Raw genomic sequence first — 22639 nt, forward strand, 5'->3', positions numbered from 1 at the left:
ATTTTTAACACAGGTGTCCAAACAATTCAATGGAAGAAAGGAGAGTCTCTTTTTTCCACATTCAGAATTTTAATTTTAAAACAAAGAATCGGAGCAACATTAATAATAGAAAATCCATATGGAAATATTCACAATCTGCTCAGTGAGAAATGAGAAAACAACTTCCCTGCCTTACTGCCAAGCTACTGTTTGAGGAGCCAGACGTTGACGTGAGGTTGGAAGGTCACCTTTTCCGGCTAAATCCCACTAACTAGCTGTGTATATTTTTATTCAAAGGCTCCACAACCAGAGGGAACAGAACTGAGAACCAAAATACTGTTATTGGCAAGGGTTTGGCTAAAGGGTCTGAGATGTGTAAGCACCAAGCAGGAATAGGGAGATCAAGCAACATATGAAAAGGGGGGCTGTAGGAACAAGCACAGAGAAAGTCAACTATAACCTACTTCCACCCAGAGCAAAGTGACTGTGCACATAAATTCACACTCTCAAGTGTGGGCTACACTGCACGCTGACTCATATGATCTCAAATGTGATTTATTGGAAAGATTCTAGTCCCCTAAGGGCACTCAGCGGAGGACCACAGTGACATGGTAACAGACACACACAAGCATACTGTGACCCTAAAGCAACAACACACTTTAGATAATAATCGTCCAGAAAAAAATCCTCAAAAGGAGAGTCTTTCAACAAATCATAGTGGGATAATTGGATATCCACATGCCAAAAACAATCAAACAAACAAAAAAAACAAAAAACAAAACTTAGGTCCTTACCTAGCACCATATATAAAAATCAACTGAAAATAGGTCACAAATCTAAATTAAAGAACTAATACTATAAAAATTCCTAGAAGAAAATATAAAAAAATTTTCAGGACCTTGGGGTTAGGCAAAGTATTCTTAGATACAACACCAAAAGCATGACGTACAAAAGAAACAAGAAATCAGATTTCATAAAAATTAAAGACTTTTGTTCTTCAAAGGATATCAATACGAAAATGAAATGACAGCCGGGTGCGGTGGCTCACGCCTGTGATCCTAGCACTTTGGGAGGCCAAGGCGGGTGGATTGTCTGAGCTCAGGAGTTTGAGACCAGTCTGGGCAATGTGGTGAAACCCCATCTCTACTAAAATACAAAAAAATTAGCTGGACATGGTAGTGTGCCCCTGTAATCCCAGCTACTCGGGAGGCCGAGGCAGGAGAATTGCTAGAACCTGGGAGGCGGAGGTTGCAGTGAGCCGAGATCGCACCATTGAACTCCAGCCAGGGTGACAGAGCGAGACTCTGTCTCTAAAAAAAAAAAAAGAAAAAAAAAATGAAATGACAAGCCACAGACTAGGAGAAAATACTTGTGTGGTAATCAGAATAACACCCCCCTAAATGTTCATGTCTTAATTCTCAGAATCTGTGAATGTATTACCTCACATGGTAAAGAGATGTATAGGTGAGATTAAGATTAAAGACCTTGGCTGGGTGCAGTAGCCCACGCCTGTAATTCTAGTACTCTGGGATGCCAAGGTGGGCAGATCGCTTGAGCTCAGGAGGTTGAGACCAACCTGGGCAACGTGGTGAAACTCTGTCCCTACCAAAAATACAAAAAATTAGCCGGGCATGGTGGCGCACCCCTGTGGTCCCAGCTACTCTGGAGGCTGAAGTGGGAGAATCATTTGAGCCCGAGAGGTTGCAGTGAGTGAGCCAAGGTTGTGCCACTGCACTGCAGCCTGGGTGACAGAGTGAGATCCCATTTCAAAAAAAAAAAAATTAGACCTTGAGATAGGGATATTACCCGGTATTATCTGAGTGAGTGCAATCTAATCATATGAGTCCTTAAAAGCAGAGAATCTTTCCTGACTGTGGTGAGGGGGATTCAAGAAGGAAGAAGGGTTAGAGAAATGCAACATGCAAAGGACTCGACCTGTTGGCACTGATACAGCTTTGAATATGAGGAAAGGAGACCAAGAACTAAAGAATGGAGCGTTCTCTAGAAGCTGGGACTGACCTTTAGTTTACAAGGTCGCAAGTTTGCAAGCAAGAACATGGGGACGCTGATCCTACGATGCAAAGTACTGAGTTCTGCCAACAACCCAAATAAGCAGGAAACAGTTTCTCCCCGGAGCCTCCGGAAAAGAGTGCACCAGCTGACACCTGGATTTTAGCCCAGGGAGGCCTCTACAATATTTCTAGTCTACAGAACTCTAAGAAAATAATTTCGGATGATTTAAACTGCTAAGCTTGTGGTAATTTGTTATCACAGCAATAGAAAATACAATTGACACATCAAATATCAAATAAAGAACTTGTTTCCAGAATATGTAACAGACTCTTATGACTCAATAATTACGTAAACAATGTAATTTCTTAAACGGGCAAAAACTTGAGCAGATACTTCATCAAGGACCATATGTGAATGGCTAATATGCACACGAAAAGATGCTCGACATCATTAGTCATTAAGGAAATGCAAATTAAAACCACAACAAATGTGGTAGACAGCCTCTAAGAAGTGGGCTGTCATTTCTAGATTAGGTTATAAAAAGACTCTGGCTTCAGTCTTGTTCATACTTTCTTGCCCTCTCAGATTGGGCACTCTGATGGAAGCCAGCTGCCCTGTTGTGAGCCATCCTGTGGCGAAGCCCACGTGGCAAAGTACTGAGGGAGGCTTTCAGCCCACAGTCAGTGAGGAACTGAGGCCCTCAGTACAACAGCCCATACGGAACTGAATCCTACCAACAACTGCTTGAGTGAGTTTGAAAGCAGATTCTCCCCCGACCCCCAATCAACCCAAGATGACCACAGCCACAGCCAACACCTTGATTGTAGCTTTGTTTGAAATCTGAAAGCCAGAGGACCTAGGACACTTGGATTCTGTACCCACAGAATTTGTGGAATAATGTTTGATTTTAAGCCACTAAGTTTTGGGGTAATTTGTTATGCAGTTAGACTTACTAGAATGATTATAATAAAAAGACATCACTACTGAATGTTGGTGATGATGTAGAGAAACTGGAAGCCTCACACATTGCTTCTGAGAGTGTAAAACAGCACATTGCTTTGGAAAACAGTTGTTTCTTAAAAAGATAAACATAAACTGATTGTTCAACCCAGCAATTTCACTCCCAGGAATCTACACAAGAGAAATGAAAGCATATGCCATAAAGAAAACTTGTCTACAAATACTCATGGCAGCATTATTTATAATAGCAAAATCTGGAAACAATCCAAACATCCATCAGCTGCTGAATGAATAAAGAAATTTGATAGAGCCATACAATAGAATATTATTCAGCAATAAAAAGGATCAAACTGTTGATACATGCTACAATACAGATACAGATGAGCCTCAGAAACATTATGCTAACTAAAAGATGCCAGATGCAAAACATTACATATTGTATGATGCCATTTAGATCCAATGTCCAAAAAATGCAAATCTATAGAGACAGATCAGTGGTTGCCTAGGGCTGGGGATGTGAGTAGGAGTTAGTGGTAATGGGCATGAAGCAACTTTTTGTGGGAGTGGACAAGTCTTAAAATTGATTTATGGGGATGGCTGCACAATCTATAAGGCAAATCACGCCTCATTAAAGCTGTTAAAGTGTATCTAGAAATGAATTTATCAAGAAAGGTACAAGACCTTTCAGAAGATAACTATACCATTTTATTGAAGAACATAAAACAAGACCTTAATAAAAACAGAAAAGCCCCATGCTCCTGGATATAAATATTTAATAGCATAAAAATATAAATATTTTCCATATGTATTATATATGAAATTTTAATAAGAATCCTTATGGTACTATTTTAAAAAATAACTTTACAGAATGATTCTAAAGTTTTCATAAAATAATAAATTCATAACAACTTATAGTTACCAAAACTTCAGCTATACCAGAAGTTGTTTTCTATAACGTACTGGCATCTCTTAAAAAATAAAACCATTTTATCAAAAATGTACATCTTAGTTATTTAGACAGAAAGCCTACCAGGGCTTATACCAGAGCAGTTTCACCATAAAAATACATATGAACATAAGCCCATCTGGCATTGAGCCCCTCTGGCACTGGTGTGTTAGGCGTGTGCAAGGGAACGTGAGTAAGGTTTGGATGTAATCATGTGCACATGGTAATATAGATATACTGTATAATCTCAGCCTCCTTTTTAAATCAAAGAGACAAGAATATTTTCTTAATGCTTGATTAGTAAGCAGTGTTGGAAAGAATGAGTTTCTTAATTAATGATTTCCCATATGATGTTAAAGATTAGGATTCAGGAATGGAGAGAAGACAGTGGTTATAGGCATGTGGTCCCTCTCACCCTACTACTTTAAAAAACATGAACTGTATCCAATATGCCAATTACTTGCTCAGTTACCCAAAGAGTTAGCCCAATCCTCAATTTAAGGGAAAGCAAACTCAGCAGAGAAGAATGGGGACTCCCCCAGGGTCTACAGATGATTTAATGTGCCGGTGACCTAAAGGAAAACAAGAATAGACGATGGGGAGAGGAAGGAGAGAACAAGAGCATGGAGGCACAAGTGGAGGGAAAGGCAGGCTGGGCTGCTGGTGCAATCTATGCCATGTAACAGGGCATAGACAGCGCTGGGATATCTTAGAGTTAGATCTCTGTCTTGTGATACTACCTCTGTTCCCAGCATTCCTGGGGGTGCTTCTCAACATCATAGCACACATCAGATTTATTTGAAGAGTTTATGAAGTTCAGATGCCCACATCATACCTCAAAATTAACTGTTGAATTTTTTAAGAGTAGTCATGCCCAGGCCTCACCATAGATTCAGTTAAGAATCTTTGCCGGGCGCAGTGGCTCACGCCTGTAATCCCAGCACTTTGGGAGGCCGAGGCAGGTGGATCACGAAGTCAGGAGTTCAGGACCAGCCCAGCCAAGATAGTGAAACTCTGTCTCTACTAAAAATACAAAAATTAGCCAGGCGTGGTGGGTGCCTGTAGTCTCAGCTACTCAGGAGGCTGAGGCAGGAGAATCGCTTGAATCTGGGCGGCAGAGGTTGCAGTGAGCCGAGACTGTGTCACTGCACTCTAGCCTGGGCAACAGAGTGAGACTCTGTCTCAAAAAAAAAAGGAATATTTGAAGGTGGGGCCTAGTAAGACTATTCTTGAAAAGTCCCGAAGCTGATTTTAAGGCATGGCCTCTGGGAGCCCCAAGAGCAGAGAGTGTTGTCCACCACTGAATCAAGGACAGCTGCAGTTCCTGGCAATTTCATTTTAGGCCAGAGATTGAAAAGAAAAGACGGGGGAGAAAAAGAGAGAAGAGAACAAAACCGAAATGAAAAGAAAGCCTGCTTAATGGTGTGCAGTAATTATTTCTGATCAGCATAATCCTATTATCCCGGGGACACTGAAAACCTCGCAGACTGCATATGGGCATTTTGGGAGCTCTCCAAGGCACTTGTCTAGACCAGTCCTAGGGCCAAACTAAGCATATCCACTGGAAAATTTTGGATTCGGGCATAATCATAGATGGTTTTTCCCTGCTTGATTTCCCATCTCTTTCTTGCTGCAGCTGTAACTAAGGATGCTGTTATCTTACAACTTCAGTTATAAGATATTCAGAATTTCCCCTTTGGGTCTATAAGTACAGTTGTTTTCAAAGTGTATTTATTGTATACTTGGTAGTTTTCAAGTCACTCAGCAGTACCTATACAATAAGAGAGGCAAGTGTCAGTATGTCAGCATCAGCATTGGCTGCCAAGGGAAATGGGGAGGAAAGAAACTAGTCAGTGATTCAAATATACTATTAATTGAATTCTTTCCTTGACCCATTCACATTTTTTCTTAGTTCTATGAGGTATTCTATGACATTTTTGATAAAAAAGATAAGTGAGTCACGTTTCTGAAGGAAGAAAAGGAGGTGATTATTTTCCCTTCTTCTGCTATAATGGCAGGAAAAGATTTTCTCTGCCTAAGCTAAAGAGAGACTCAACATGCGGTTCACGGAAAGCGTGAACACAGACATCAAGGAATCTGTCTCTCTCTCTCTCTCTCTCTCTCTAACCCTGATAAACAGAAAGCTGTGTCCATCATAAAAGCTTTGCAAAGGACAGACAGAATAACTGCACATTAACAGGCTTCAAGAAGGTGACCCACAGAAATTGTCTAGCAAGTAAAAAGGAAGCTCAATTTAGACATGTGCGTATGCCTCCTATGTAAGGCAGGTCACTCTGCTCTTTTGAAACGTGTTCATATAAATGTTCGCAGCAGGTAAAACTAAATTACAAAGTGAAGAAGATAAAATGAAGAGAAAGACAAATAAAACCACTAAGGTTTTTTAAAAGCCACAACTCCAAAAGAACAAATAGACCAAGGTTTTTAGGCAGAATTAGAATTGTTAAAAGTGGCTAACACAGCCCAGCACAGCCACAGGAAAAGGACCAGGGTTCATTATAGAGACAAAAACGGAGCATTAGGTTCCAGAGTTGAGACTCCCAGCTGGATAATTCCCTGTGCCCATTCTAGCTGGGGAAGGTAGAGAGAGAGAGAGTCTGTAGTCTCTTGGTCTTTGAATAACAGCACACACATCCAGCGTCATGCCAGAAACATGCACATGAGAACAGGAGTTCTTAGTTCAGAAACAGGTAGGCTGCTAGCCACATGCATGTGCAAATAAATATATAGCATTTTACAGGATGCTCCTCTCCCTAGTTTAGCCAATGCAATCTGGTTTGGCCAAGTAGTTCTGCATTGCACTGCTATATCCATTGCACTGCTATATCCATTGCACTGCAGTAGTCTGGGAGGCTTCATAGAATACGAACATTAAAATGCATAAAGCTAATGAACTTCCACAGTCAACTCACCAGGATACAGTGTCAAGTTTGTAGAGAAATGTGCAGCTAAGTCCCAAATTGCGTTTTAGGTATGTTAACCTTCTACACTCCCTTCCCACCCATAATTGGTTCCAAAAGTGCTGATTGGAACATTAACCATTGGAAATTCCCTTTTCTCCCTCCTTTCCTATAAGAAGTAGAAACTAAATAAATGTTCTTCATCTTCTTCTTTCGTTGTTGTTGTTGTTTTAAAGCAAACATTTGAGCAGTGGGAGTGAGAATAGGCTGAATAATTGGAATATGGTTACAAATGGGAAAAGGGAATACAAAAATTTTACATGTATTTTTTAAGACAGAGACAGACTTTGCATACCACGAAAGTCACCACTTTAAAGTGTATAGTTTAGTGTTTTTCAGAATATTCACAAGGTTGTGCAACCATATGTGGATGTATTTTAACCATGCCTTTCATAACTGATTTATAAAAATATCTTTAAGACTATAGCAGCCAGGTGCAGTAGCTCACACCTGTAATCCCAGCACTTTGGGAGGCAGAGGCAGGTGGATCACTTGGGGTCAGGAGTTTGAGATCAGACTGGTCAACATGGTGAAACCCCGTCCCTACTAAAAACACAAAAATTAGCCAGGTGTGCTGGCATGTGCCTGTAATCCCAGTTACCTGGGAGGCTGAGGCAGGAGAATTGCTTGAATCCAGGAGGCAGAGGTTGCAGCAAGCCAAGATTGTGCCATTGTACTCCAGCCTGGGTGAAGAAGCAAGACTCTGTCTCCAAAAAAAAAAGGTTATAGGTAGTGTTTGCATGTCAGGTGTAAAAAAATCAAAACTAGCAAAAATTATCTCCTTTCTTACCCTTGTTCTCTGTGTATCAATGGTTCTCAAAGTGTGGTCCCCAGAACACAGCATCAACATCACCGAAGCATGTTTGTTAGAGATACAAATTCTTGGGCCCCACCCCAGATTTAATTAATCAGAAAGTAATGAGTGGGGCCTTGCTAACTATGCTTTAAGAAGCCCACCAAAAAGCAATTTTGATGCATAGTGAAGTTTGAGGACCATGGCTCCAGATCAAGACAATTGCTCTAGCTTTCCATAACTACAGATTTCTAATAAATGCATGTATATTTAATGTAATTAACATATTGAATTTTTGTGGAAACTTTCCTTCAAGTTAATCCATCAATTTTGTTCTGCTAAATGACCACACACTAACAACTGTATTTAAAACAAAGAGGCTGGGTGCAGTGGCTTGCGGCTGTAATCCCAGCACTTTGGGAGGTAGAGGCGGGTGGATCACCTGCGGTCAGGAGTTCAAGTCCAGCCTGGTCAACATGGTGAAACACCATCTCTACTAAAACTACAAAAATTAGCTGAGTGTGGTGACGCATGCCTGAAATGCCAGCTACTCTAGAGGCTGAGGCAGGAGAACTGACTGAACCCGGGAGGCGGAGGTTGCAGTGGGCCGAGGTCATGTCATTGCACTCCAGCCTGAGCAACAAAAGCGAAACTCCATCTCAAAAAAAAAAAAAAAAAAAAAAAGAAAAGAAAAAAGAAAAAGAAAGAGAAAAAAGAGGAAAGTGGGGAAGCACAAAAAGAAAAGATAGGCACAAGACCTCAAATGAAAATGAAAGGCAAAATAAATAGGCCTCATTAAACTACAAATTTGGTAAGAGAATAAATGGCAAATGCAGATAAGATTCTGAGTTAATCCTTGGTTGATCTGTCCTTTTCTCTACCTTGATCTCTAGCGTTTGTCTATTACAAAGCAGCACCAAGAAATCATAGGATTGCAAACAGTGGAACTCATTTAAAAAAGAAAAGGCCGGGCGCGGTGGCTCACGCTTGTAATCCCAGCACTTTGGGAGGCCGAGGCGGGCGGATCACGAGGTCAGGAGATCGAGACCACGGTGAAACCCTGTCTCTACTAAAAATACAAAAAATTAGCCGGGCGCGGTGGCGGGCGCCTGTAGTCCCAGCTACTCGGAGAGGCTGAGGCAGGAGAATGGCGTGAACCCGGGAGGCGGAGCTTGCAGTGAGCCGAGATCGCGCCACTGCACTCTAGCCTGGGCGACAGAGCGAGACTCCGTCTCAAAAAAAAAAAAAAAAAGAAAAGAAAAAAGAAAAAACAGTAAAGTCCTAGGCTTTCCGTGGGATTCTAATCACTAAACCCCAAAACAGGCATTACACCCCAAAACCTTGCTTGAGTTGTTGCAAGGACAAATAACTAGGCACCCAACCACTGTAGCCTGTGGGGTCTCAGAACATGATTTGAAACCAACTAATTTTGTTGAACCCTTTCTTTTACAAATACATGAAATAAAGCCCCAAAGGTGATTTGTTAAGGTCCCTGTAGCTAAGGCTGAGAGCTCTGTCTCTCCTGACCTCCAGTCCCGAGCCCATTTCTCTAACAGACTGCATCCTTTCTACACTGGCCTCCCAAAGGCATCCCTTTTTTTTTGGGTGGGGGGTAAATTTAATGACTCAGATATTAGGAAAAGATAATTTTTTTTTTCAAATCAAGAGTCTAGATTACCTACCACCCAAATACAACCACTACTGAAAATTTGTTACATCGCCTTATAGTTTTTTCCTTATGCAAATACGTATAAGAACACACGCACACACTTGTAAAATTTTCTATCTGGCTGTTTTCTTCTTAATACTATATGTAAGCAATTTTCCGAGTTCTTCAACTTTCTTTAAAAATGGAAGTTGTAATACCTGAATGGAGTTAGTTCTTTGAGATTATTGTTTTTACATAATTAATTTCCCAAGGCTAAATATTTGAGTTGTTTCCAATATTTTACGATAATCTAAAAGCTTTAGTGAGCATTACTGTATACAAATCTTTGTGTATTTATGTGATTATTTCTCTGTGGTAAATTCCTAAGAACAGAAAAACTAAGTCAAAAGGTATGAGTAATTTTAAGCCTTTATAAGTGATTGTCCAGTTGCCTTCTAGATAGGCTGTATTACAAGCATTCTAATGACAGCTTATTTAAACTCAATCTACCGTATTTTTTCCATCTGTTCTGATCTGCTTGGCAAAAATCAGTGTCTTTTAAATCACTGATTTTTTATTAATAAATTTTAAAAAGTATTTAAGAGTCAAGCATACACTTATTACAACCCAGCAATACTATTCTCAGGTATTTACCCAAGAAAAAGGAAAAATTATGTCTACAAAGATTTGTGGGCCGGGCGCTGTGGCTCACGCTTGTAATCCCAGCACTTTGGGAGGCCGAGGCGGGCAGATCACGACGTCAGGAGATCGAGACCATGGTGAAATCCCGTCTCTACTAAAAATACAAAAAAAAAAAAAAAAAAATTAGCCGGGCGTGGTGGCGGGAGCCTGTAGTCCCAGCTACTCGGAGAGGCTGAGGCAGGAGAATGGCGTGAACCCGGGAGGCAGAGCTTGCAGTGAGCCGAGATTGCGCCACTGCACTCCAGCCTGGGCGACAGAGTGAGACTCCGTCTCAAAAAAAAAAAAAAAAAAAAAAAAAAAAAAAAAAAAAAAAAAAAGATTTGTGTGGGCCCAAAGTGGAAACAAACTAAATGTCCATCAACTGATAATGGATAAACAAATTGTGGTTTACCCACAATGTGGAATACAAGTCAATAAAAAGGAACAAAATATTAATGCATGCAACAATAGGAATGGCTCTCAAAAACATTATGCAGAGTAAAGCCAGCCACAGAAGACTATATACCACTGCATGATTTCATCCATATGAAATTCTAAAAAAACCATAAAACGATGACAGAAAGTAGGTCACTGGTTGCCTGTGGCCAAGGGGAAGAAAAAACGATTTATGGGAAAGGGGTATGAGAATACTTTTTAGGGTGATAGAACTATATTTTGATTGTGGCAATGGTTACACAACTGTAAACAACTACCAAGATTCACCAAACTCTCCCCTTAAAATGCATGAATTTTATATGTAGAAATTACATACACCTCAATAAAGCTGGAAAAAATAAAAACAAAACCAAAAATGATTTAGAAATGTTTGAGAAAACTAACTTAACCTAAGCTGGGGAATAAAACAAAACAAAAGCAAAAAATCACTTAAGAAATTTTGGAGAAAAACTAACATTTTCATTTTTGCTTATTTCCTTTCCATTTGTATCTGTACTCATACATACTCTAGATAATGATCATCACTCTATACACGATTATATACTGTATAATTGCAAATACATGTACATTTATATTCTACACATTTGTATATCACAATTTTACATTTTTCTATATAGTCTTCATGATTATAATTTAAAATAGTAATACATAATTGTCTAAAGCCCTGAAGTGTTAAAAGGTGAATTACAGGTTTAAAGCAAATGGTGCCTCAATATTTGGATGCCACCAAGTGGACAAACTGTATAACGTCGTTGAGATTAAACACTATTTTGTAAGTTTTATAAAGTAAAAATGTTAAATTTAATGTTTACAATTAATTTTAAATTGTGAATAAATTAAAGTTATAACCAGACCATTTTATAAATGTAGCTAAGGTTGAGACCTGAATCCAGGTCTCCTAGATCATGAACCTCATCTATTTCTTGAAGTAACTTAATTCTCAAATCAGAATCTAGGGAAATCACTTAAGGAAAAGAACTTCCTGTTGAAATTGAGAACTTTACAAACTAAAACTACAGATGTGAATGACAGACATGCATTTATCTTTAGCAAACCAAAGAATAATTTAGGGACCTCCAAATGCAAATAGCCTTTGCTGTGTGTCTATCAAGTGACTTCTAACAAAACAATAAGCCCCCTCGGGAAGCACAATGATGAAAACACAGTGAAGGTTGCCTGAAAGGCAGAGAAAAATAATAGGAAATTTATTTCTATTTGGGCAAGGACTTGCTGATTCTCTTTAGGGGTCTCCATTATTTTCTCCCCACTGTTCCTCACCTCTCCAGTTCAAGCTTTTACTTTCACATTGAAACAGTAACTGGCTAGAGCCACAAAAAAGAAAGATTATTTCAGGAAAGTGTTTGGTCTCTGCCAAGGTCAACAAAAGAATGACTCCTTCAAAAGAATGCCTTTGAATGACACTGGGCCATTGCCTGCCACCAAGCGGGAGACCAGCACTCTGTTCTGCCTGTAACCCAATACTCTTCCCAATTATTTTTTTCTGGCAATTTTTACCCTCTCCATCTTGCTCATTTAAAGCTGACAACCTCCATAGACTGAAAAACTGTTTAAAAAGAAATAAACAAAAAAAGCTCTAGGAGTGCCACTGAAAGAACTCTGAAAGGAACATCCCGAGTCCATAAAGTAAGAAACCGCTGAGAGAAGGACATAACTCAGTTTGCGGAGACAGAAGTTCTCAAGGCCCACAGCTTTACTGCGGTAAATTATAGAGCCTGTGATATGGTTTGGATGTGTGTCCCCTCCAAATCTCATGTTGAAATGTGATCCTCAGTGTCTGAGGTGGGAGCCTGGTGGGAGGTTACTGGGTCATGGATGCTGATCCCTCAGGAACAGTTTAGTACCATCCCCTTGGTGATAAGAGAGTTTTCATTCAGTTGATGAGAGATCAGCTTGTTTAAAAGAGTTTGGGGCTCACGCCTGTAATCCCAGCACTTTGGGAGGCTGAGGCAGGCAGATCACGAGGTCAGGAGTTCGAGATCAGCCTGCTCAACATAGTGAAACCTCGTCTCTACTAAAAATACAAAAATTAGCCGGGCATGGTGGTGTGCGCTTGTAGTCCCAGCTACTCGGGTTGCTGAGACAGGAGAATCACTTGAACCCAGGAGGCGGAGGTTGTGGTGAGCCAACATCACGCCACTGCACTCCAGCCTGGGCAACAGAGTGGGATTCCATCTCAAAAAAAAAAAAAAAAAAAAAGTGTGGGACCTCTATGCTTCTCTCTCTTGCTCTCTTGCCATATGACGTGCCTATTCCTGCTTCACCTTCAACCATGGGTAAAAGCTCTGAGACCTCACCAGAAGCTGAGCAGATGCTGGTACCATGCTTGTACACCCTGCAGAACTGTAAGCCAATTAAACCTTTTTTCTTTATAAATTACCCAGCCTCAGGTTTTTCTTTATAGCAACACAACAGATGAGCACAGCCTGTCTTCAATCTACTGAAGTGTTTGTCTGCTTGGTTGTTTTAATTTTTTTTTAATGTTCTGGGATACATGTGCAGAATGTGCAGTTTTGTTACATAGGGTAAACGTGTGCCATGGTGATCTGCTGCACCTATCAACCCATCACCTAGATATTAAGCCCAGCATCCATTAGTTATTTATCCTGATGATCTCCCTCCCCCTCCCCTCTGCCAACAACCCCCAGTATGTGTTGTTCCCCTCCCTGTGTCCATGTGTTCTCATTGCTCAGCTCCCACTTGTAAGTGAGAGGATGTGGTATCTCATTTTCTGTTCCTGCATTAGTTTGCTAAGGATAATGGCTTCCAGCTCCATCTATGTCCCTGTAAAGGACATGATCTCACTCCTTTTTATGGCTGCATAGTATTCCATTGTGTATATGTACCACATTTTCTTTATCCAGTCTATCATTGATGGGCATTTGGGTTGATTCCATGTCTTTGCTATTGTGAATAGTGCTGGAATGAACATACACATGCATGTATCTTTATAATATAGAATGATTTGTATCCCATTAGGTATATACCCAGTAATGGGATTGCTGGGTCAAATGGTATTTCTGGTTCTAGGTCTTTGGGGAATCGCCACACTGTCATCCACAACGGTTGAACTAATTTACATTCCAACCAACAGTGTAAAAGCAATCCTATTTCTCCACAGCCTCACCAGCATCTATCTGTTGTTTCTTGACTTTAATAATCGCCATTCTGACTGGCATGAGATGGTATCTCATTGTGATTTAAATTTGCATTTCTCTAATGATCAGTGATGTTGAGCTTTTTTTCATATGTTTGTTGGCTGCATGAATGTCTTCTTTTGAGAAGTATCCGTTCATGTCCTTTGCTCACTCTTTAATGGGGTTGTTTGTTTTTTTCTTGTAAATTTGTTTAAGGTCCTTGTAGATTCTGGATATTAGACCTTTTTCAGATGGATAGATTGCAAACATTTTCTCCCATTCTGTAGGTAGTCTGTTCACTCTGATGATAGTTTCTTTTGCTGCGCAGAAGCTCTTTAGTTTAATTAGATCCCATTTGTTAATTTTAGCTTTTGTTGCAGTTGCTTTTGATGTTTTAATCATGAAATCTTTGCCCATGCCTGTGTCCCAAATGGTATTGCCTAGATTTTCTTCTAGGGTTTTTACAGTTTTGAGTTTTACACTTAAGTCTTTAATCCATCTTTGTATAAGATGTAAGGAAAGGGTCCAGTTTCAATTTTCTGCATATGGCTAGCCAGTTCTCCCAGCACCATTTATTAAACAGGGAATTCTTTCCCCATTGCTTGTTTTTGTCAGGTTTGTCAAAGATCAGATGGTTGCAGATGTGCGGACTTATTTCTGAGTTCTCTATTCTGCTCCATTGGTCTATGTGTCTGTTTTTGTATAGTACCTTGTTGTTTTGGTTACCGTAGCCTTGTTGTATAGTTTGAAGTCCGTAGTGTGATGTCTTCAGCTTGGTTCTTTTTGCTTAGGATTGTCTTGGCTATATGGGCTCTTTTTGGGTTCCATATGAATTTTAAAGTAGTTTTTTTTCTAATTCTGTGAAAAATGTCAATGGTAATTTAATGGGAATAGCACTGAATCTATAAATTACTTTGGGCAGTATGGCCATTTTCACAATATTGATTCTTCCTATCTATGAATATGGAATGTTTTTCAACTTGTTTGTGTCCTCTCCAATTTCCTTTAGCAGTGGTTTGTAATTCTCCTTGAAGACATCCTTCACTTCCCTTGTTAGTTGTATTCCTAGGCATTTTATTCTCTTTGTAGTAATTGTGAATGGGAGTTCATTCATGATTTCGCTCTCTGCTTGTCTACTATTAGTATATAGGAATGCTTGCGATGTTTGCACATTGATTTGGTATCCTGAGACTTTGCTGAAGTTGCTTATCTGCTTAAGAAACTTTTGGGCTCAGAAGATGGGGTTTTCTAGGTATAGGATCATGTCATCTGCAAACAGAGACAGTTTGACTTCCCCTCTTCCTATTTGAATATCTTTTTTGTTTTTTTAGAAGTCTCACTCTGTCACCCAGGCTGGAGTGCAGTGGCGTGATCTTGGCTGACTGCAATCTCTGCTTCCTGAGTTCAAGCATTTCTCCTGCTTCTGCCTCCCAAGTAGGTAGGATTACAGGCACCTGCCACCATGCCCAGCTAATTTCTGTATTTTTAGTAGAGATGGGGTTTCACCATGTTGGCCAAGCTGGTCTTGAACTCCTGACTTCACATGATCCACCCACCTTAGCCTCCCAGAGTACTGGGATTACAGGCAGGAACCACTGTGCCCAGCCCTTGAATACCCTTTATTTCTTTTGCCTGATTGCCTTGGCCAGAACATCTAATACTATGTTGAATAGGAGTGGTGAGAGAGGGCATCCTTCTCTTGTGCCGGTTTTCAAAGGGAATGCTTCCAGCTTTTGCCCATTCAGTATAATATTGCCTGTGGGTTTATCATAAATGGCTCTTATTATTTTGAGGTATGTTCCATCAATACCTAGTTTATTGAGAGTTTTTAATATGAAGGGATGTTGAATTTTATCAAAGTCTTTTTCTGCATCTATTGAGATAATCATGCGGTTTTTGTCAAGTTCTGTTTATGTGATAAATTGTTTATTGGTTTGTGTATGTTGAACCAGGCTTGCATCCCAGGGATGAAGCCAACGTGATCGTAGTGGATAAGCTGTTTGATGTGATACTGGATTCATTTTGCCAGTAAATATATATATATATATATATTTTTTTTTTTTTTTTTAAATTGGGATGGAGTCTCGCTCTGTCACCAAGGCTGGAGTGCAGTGGCACGATCTCAGCTCACTGCAACCTCTGCCTCTTGGGTTCAAGCAATTCTCATGCCTCAGCCTCCCAAGTACCTGGGATTACAGGTGTGCGCCACCATGCCCAGCTAATTTTTGTATTTTTAGTAGATACAGGGTTTCACCATGTTGGCCAGGCTGGTCTTGAACTCCTGAACTCAAGTGATCTGCCCGCCTCGGCCTCCCAAAGTGCTGGGATTACAGGCATGAGCCACTGTGCCCGGCCTAGTTTGCCAGTATTTTATAGACGATTTTTGCATTAATGTTCATCAGGGATATTGGCCTGAAGTTTTGGTTTTTTTTGTTGTATCTCTGGCAGGTTTTGGTATCGGGACAATGCTGACCTCACAAAATTAGTTAGGGAGGAGTCCCTCTTTTTTAACAGAAAAAACATTCATGTGATAAAAAATTAAAAAGCTTCAGCAAGGTAAACAGTGAAAAGTCTCCTTCCAGTAGCTTCTGCTGGCTGACCAGCCCTATTCCCAGAGGCAGCCATTAAACATTTCTTGTGAATCGCTACAGAAATATTTTATGCATAAACAGTTATATATATACATTTTCCCCATATTCTATCCCACCCCTCCTTTTTGTTACACCAATGGCAAACCACTATATACAATAATGCTTTTTTCACTTAATAATGTATCATGGGCTTCATACCATATCAGTACACACAGTTTCTCATTCATTTTTAAGCAGTATCATATTCCATCACATGGATGTACCATAAGATATTTAGGAGTTCCTTATTTAAATGAACATGTATTTTGTTTACATTGTTTGGCTATTTTTATTATTATCTTCTTACCTGAAACTCTCTGAGCAAATCTGATTGCTTCTTCAACCGGGTCTGAGTTCACAACTTTATCTAGAATGCCCAGCTTGAGTGCTTCATCTGCTAAAATATGTCTTCCTGAAATCAACAACAACAAAAATCAAAGAACGAGGTAAGATTAAAGCAAAAGCATTACTCTCTCTAGTAGGAAAGGCTGTCTGTCTAGATATAAATATCTATTATTGAATAAAATAAGTAAGAACCACACTGACTGAAAGAGTAGAAAGATCACCACTGAGGTAACCAGGAAACTTGGATTCAAGCTCCAGCTCTAGTTTCCACTATTTGTGTGACCATGAAGAACTGCACGAGGACCACAATTTCCTCACTGGCAAATGGCAATAATTAGGCTTATCTCAGTAATTCTGATTATTAAGTGAGAATAATAGATTCTCTTTATAGTCTATAAATCTCTATAGAAGTACTTTATGAACTACAAATCTCTATAGAAATGTGAGATGTTTAGTTTTTGATAATAATAATAGAAGTAGTAGCAGCCGAGTAATATATAGTATCTACCTCATCCCTAGCACACACCACTGGCTGTGGTTGGTTAAAAAAAAAAAAAAAAAGGACCAGGCACGGTGGCTCACGCCTGTAATCCCAGCACTTTGGGAGGCCGAGGCGGGCAGATCACCTGAGGTCAGGAGTTCGAGACCAGCCTGGCCAACATGGTGAAACTCTGTCTCTACTAAAAATACAAAAATTAGCTGGGCATGATGGTGGGCACCTGTAATCCCAGCTACTCAGGAGGCTGAGGCAGGAGAATCACTTGAACCCAGGAGGTGGAGATTACATTGGGCTGAGATCACACCACTGCACTCCAGCCTGGGCAACAGAGCTAGACTACATCTCCAAAAACAAAAACAAAAACAAAAAAAAAGAGAGAAAAATTTTAAAAAAGATAGTCTCCAGACATAAATATAGTTAGTTCAATGAGAAAAAAATTAAGTTGACATTCTATAAGGTATAATTATAATTACACAGGACAAATGAGATGGACTTCTGCCAGTTTTTGGCTACCCAGCATCTCAACTGCTCCCTTAGTTTGTGGAATTGCTATTGTGTGAGCTTTGAAGCCCTGCCTCCTACTACAGAAGCTGAAAAGGACACAGATGATTAGACAATTGACAATTTGACTGTGGCAGCTGGAGTGTGGCCCGTGACCTCAGTTAGTGAACTAAGTGTTCTGTTGAGGGTTTTTAGCTTGGAGTTAGTGACACTAAGCAGCAGCAACAGGTTAAATCTCATTTCACAGGTGCCAATATCTAGTGTCTGGCAGTGGTGGTGCTGGTACACTTAGTGTCCAATCATGCCATTGGCATCCTCCAGTACAGAATGTCAGCAATAGGGGATATAGAAGTTTGATGAGGGTTTGCACCATTCCTAAATTGCCTTGACAGTTCTTCACCAGTTGTAAATATGCAATTTGATCTGCATATTCTGAGGTAAGAGTTAGGGGACATCAGCATCCCCTATCCCAGGGTCAGAAGGAAGGAGACAGTGACACGTTGCTTGCTTTCTTGCCAGAACCATCTTGCTTTCTGAAAAGCAACCATCAAATCTGTCTTAGTGGCAACACTTCCACAGTCTTCACCGCACTTACAGCGTTGGTGGATGCCATCGGAGACAAACCCTCCATTCCTGGTTCTTATTAGTGCTTCAGAGAACTACAAAGGAGTTTTCTTGATTGGGTAGAAAGTTCAGTGAATTTTTTTTTTGGTAGGTGTCTCTTTGAAACGCAGTACTTGGGCAGTTTTCTGGAAGTATCTCTGACAACAAGCTTTCAGATCTCCTCCTGGAGTAAGGAGTAGGGTAGGAAGTACATAAGTGGTTTCCGGGGTCAAGTATCCTGTGTATAAAATCACTTCGTTAAGGAGAGAGTGAATCAGCCTACCTGGGTTAAGGGAACCAAGCAAACGCAAAATGGGACATGGAAACCTGGATACTATTAGAAAAGGATTTTGAGGTCAACTAAGCAGGAAGAATGTGAGCTACTCCCAGATGGACTAAAAATTTCTTTAGCTGTAATGATTTCTTCTGGCTTGGATTTCACAAAATTGGAAGAGTACCACTACTATTCTAACAGAGTCAATGGGATTCCAAGTACAGTCATATACCATATAATAACATTTCTGTCAACAACACATATATGATGGTGGTCCCATATGATTACAATATCATATTTTTACTGTACCTTTTCTATGTTTAGATGTGTTTAGATACATAAATACTTTCCATTGTGTTACAATTGCCTACAGTATTCAGTACAGTAACATGCTGTACAGGTTTGTAGCCTAGGAACAATGGGCCATACCATATAGCCTAGGTGTGTAATAGGCTATACCATCTAGGTTTGTGTAAGTAAACCACGATGGTCACATAACAACAAACTCGCCTAATGATTTCTCAGAATATATCTCGTTGTTCAATGATGCATAGCTGGACTTTTATCCTGTTTCAAAGAACTAAGGATCTAAAGGCATGGCTCTGTATATCCAATCCAGATTCTTAGGCTGTAATTTAAAATTGTTTTTTCTTATGACGTCGTAAATGTAGATGACAACCACTGTCCAATGGGCTCTAATAAGAACCCTGTGTGCCCTAAGGGAACTGAGGCTGAGAGTTCTCTTCTCCAACCTGAGTAATCTCAATTTCTTCCAATTTTCTTGATAGCTTCTTTTCTAACCTTTATAATTTTTTTCCACACGGAACTCTTTCCAAATGTCATATTCGGGTTTTCCTAAAATTGTGCAGACTACTTAAAAAGACAGGTGTATAATTCTAATGTTAGCTTTCTTCTAATTCACTGTGACCTTTTCTATGCAAATCAAAACCCCATCATATTCTTACTGTTTTTACCTCTTTTCTGCATGTTAAAAATAGTTATGTTTCTTTAAGCAGTGCTTTGGGAAAAGGCCAATCCTAGTTCATTTTCTTTCTTTTTGTCAAAGCCAGTTTTCCTGATTTCTTCCAATAATCTTGGTTTCAGGCAATACTGCAAATAGGGCCACAAAATTATTCAATATTCCCCCATATGCTTTAAGTTTCTGTAAACCCTCAAATTTACAGACTCATTTCACACTATTATGATTTCCTCCTATATTTTAGGCTTCTTTGCTTCCTATTTTGTCTTTTGCACAATAAATTGTCTCATGTGCTTTGAATTTCTGTAGTAGGTTGGATCCTAAGCATCCTTTTATGAGTTTGACATTACATATTTAAAATAGTTCACATTCTTTAAATTGTACTTATTATACCATTATAAATTAAAACAATATCTAACTTGATTTATTGAAGGAAATAAATGTCATATTTCTGGTCTAACTCTCCTTTTATACACTACAGATTTATAAAATCATCCCCCCATTTAAAGGAATGATCCATTTTTAATGCATATAGCCTCACAATATTTTTTTTCTTTTTTTTTTTTCCTTTGATGGAGTCTCACTGTCACCCACGCTGGAGTGCAGTGGCGCAATCTCGGCTCACTGCAACCTCTGCTTCCCGGGTTCAAGCAATTCTCCTGCCTCAGTCTCTCGAGTAGTTGGTACTACAGGTGCACGCCACCACCCCTGGCTACTTTTTTGTATTTTTAGTGGAGACGAGGTTTCACCATGTTGACCAGGCTGGTATCAAACTCCTGACCTTAGATGATCCACCTGCCTTGGACTCCAAAAGTGCTGGGATTACAGGCGTGAGCCACCATGCCCGGCCCGCCTCACATGATTTTCTAATTTGGCTAATGTATACACAATTTTATATCATGGTTTCTATGTCAAAAGATATGGATTTCTACTAGCAGTTCTCAAAGGGGTCTTAGGACCCCTTTGAGAGAACTCCAAAAAGCTTGTGTTTATGTAGGTTATATCTATCAATATTTACTGTATTAGAAATTAAAACTGCAAGCTTTTGTCTGGGTGTAGAAATTACAAGGCCGGATATGGTGGCTCACACCTGTAATCCCAGCACTTTGGGAGGCCAAGGCGGGAGGATCACCTGAGGTCAGGAGTTTGAGACCAGCCTGGCCAACATGGTGCCCCCTGCCCCGTTTCTACTAAAAATACAAAAATTGTCTGGGTGTGGCACGAGCCTGTGGTCCCAGCTACTTGGGAGGCTGAAGCAGGATAAGTGCTTGAACCCGGGAGGCAGAGGCCGCAGTGAGCCGAGATCGTGCCACTGCACTCCAGCCTGGGTGACAGTGGGAGATACTATCTCGGAAAAAAAAAAAAAAGAAAAATCACTGCAAGCTTTAAAAATGTTTTTTTATTAGTTCATTTTAAAATAATAAACTCACTGCATGTTAGCATACATGTTTTTATGCAAAATAATTATATAAAAAATTTAAAAATTAGTGAGAAGAGTGCAATTGTTTTATATTTTTGCAAATTTATTTACTGTCTGATTTAACAGAAGACAGCTGCATTCTCATTCTCCTATTGCTTCTGCATTCAATCTGTTGTGATATCACACGGCATATTACAGTCTCTGGAAAATTCCACTACACATTTGTGAGAAAGGCAAGTAATGTCTTATTATGAAAATAGATCTGATCTCAAGGACTCTGTAAAGGTCTTAGGCCACACCCAAGAGTCCCTGGACCACACTTTAAGAAACTTGAGATTTAGATCATCATTCTTCATAAATATTACATAGCATCCTTGTATGTGAATGTTCCACAGCATTTACTTGTGGCTGGTATAATTTTACTTCCTTTGAAAGTAACCTTTCGTTTTATTTGTTTTTATCCTTGGGAAGCTTGCGGGATTCTATTTTCTGGAAGTTTAAAATCTTTACCAAGACACATCGAAGAATTATCTCCTCATCAGTTTTTCCAGGAAAACGGCATGCTTGTTAAAGTAAAATCTCCGATGCTATTTAATATCTGAAGAATTTCTTCTATTTTTTCTTTTGGTTATTGCTTTCATTTTTTTTTGCCTTGTGCTTTGGGAGCACTTATTATTCAAAGCAGAGATCTCTGTTATGTATCTTCCATGTCTGCTATCTTCATTTACATTTTATTTATCTTTTTGTTAAATTCTTCAGAATTCTTTTGATGTGTCCCTTTTTATCCTCTATGTTGTTGATTCTGTAATCTATCCTATCATATCTTTTTATTGCTTCAAAAAGATATTATTTTGGCTAAGGTTTTGATTTTAAATATGGTGTTCTTATTTAACAAAATATTTTCTTTTCTAATTTAGAATAATGTGAGTTTTCTAAAATTTTTTGTTTTCTTTAATGTTTCAGCAGACAGACGTTTACGTTTCTTTTTTTTAAGTCATAAAATATTTTCGTAGGTTTTAGGGTTGTAGTTGTTTCAGTTTTAAGAATTTTTTTGTGTGTGTTTCTTTTGGTCATAGAACAATATTTGCTGATATTAATTATTTCTGCCTGAGAGCCTTGAGGTGCCAGTACTAAAAAATATATAGAGAAAACCTACCTGGACCTACAACTAAAAGGCAGGCAGGATAAAGATGTTACTCCCAATTCCTCTTTCCTCCCACAGTATTCTGGGTAGTAAGAGGTATCCCACCAAAGTCTAGAGCTCAAAGCCTGTCCTGTGAATGAGTATAGAGAAACTCATCAGGGCTGGGGCCAAGCTTTATGAGAATACAGCAGAGCTTTCTATGCTTTTCTGTGAACAAAGAGGGCAGTGCCTAGAAAATAAAACAGAAAGAGGAGCAGGACACTGCAGTCCTGTCAGTTGATTGGACAGAGAACATCAGCGAACGAACTGCAATATGATCAGCATATCCTTTGTGGTTACTGCTAAAGATTCGTTCATTTTCAGATGGCATTGTAAGGAAATTGTGGAGGAGGTTGCTGTTGTAATCACTCTACTTTCCAGAATTACCTCTCTTATGGATTTCAGAAGATCAGAAAGGGTTAGCCATCTCAACCTATTTACTTATTAGGTTGGCACTTTTTTTCCTCATTCACATCAGTAGGGAATCTTCAACTTTCACAATTTAACTAATCTTTTTCTTTAACACCCTTTCTTAGAAAAAAAAAATTTCGGCCGGGCGCGGTGGCTCACACCTGTAATCCCAGCACTTTGGGAGG

At 39.5% G+C, this 22639-nt stretch overlaps 1 protein-coding gene across 4 annotated transcripts in view; it reads right to left on the reverse strand.

The window, feature by feature from the left end:
• Window positions 1-22639, reverse strand: part of EHHADH (enoyl-CoA hydratase and 3-hydroxyacyl CoA dehydrogenase) — a 95631-nt gene that overhangs the window by 15444 nt on the left and 57548 nt on the right. For all 4 annotated transcript variants that reach the window (XM_063621936.1, XM_063621938.1, XM_063621935.1 and 1 more), the window contains one exon: window positions 16547-16651. In XM_063621936.1, the coding sequence (XP_063478006.1) occupies window positions 16547-16651 (105 nt within the window). The remainder of the gene's footprint in view (window positions 1-16546; window positions 16652-22639) is intronic.

Source organism: Symphalangus syndactylus, chromosome 17, assembly GCF_028878055.3.
Source record: "Symphalangus syndactylus isolate Jambi chromosome 17, NHGRI_mSymSyn1-v2.1_pri, whole genome shotgun sequence".
NCBI classification, from domain to species: domain Eukaryota; kingdom Metazoa; phylum Chordata; class Mammalia; order Primates; family Hylobatidae; genus Symphalangus; species Symphalangus syndactylus.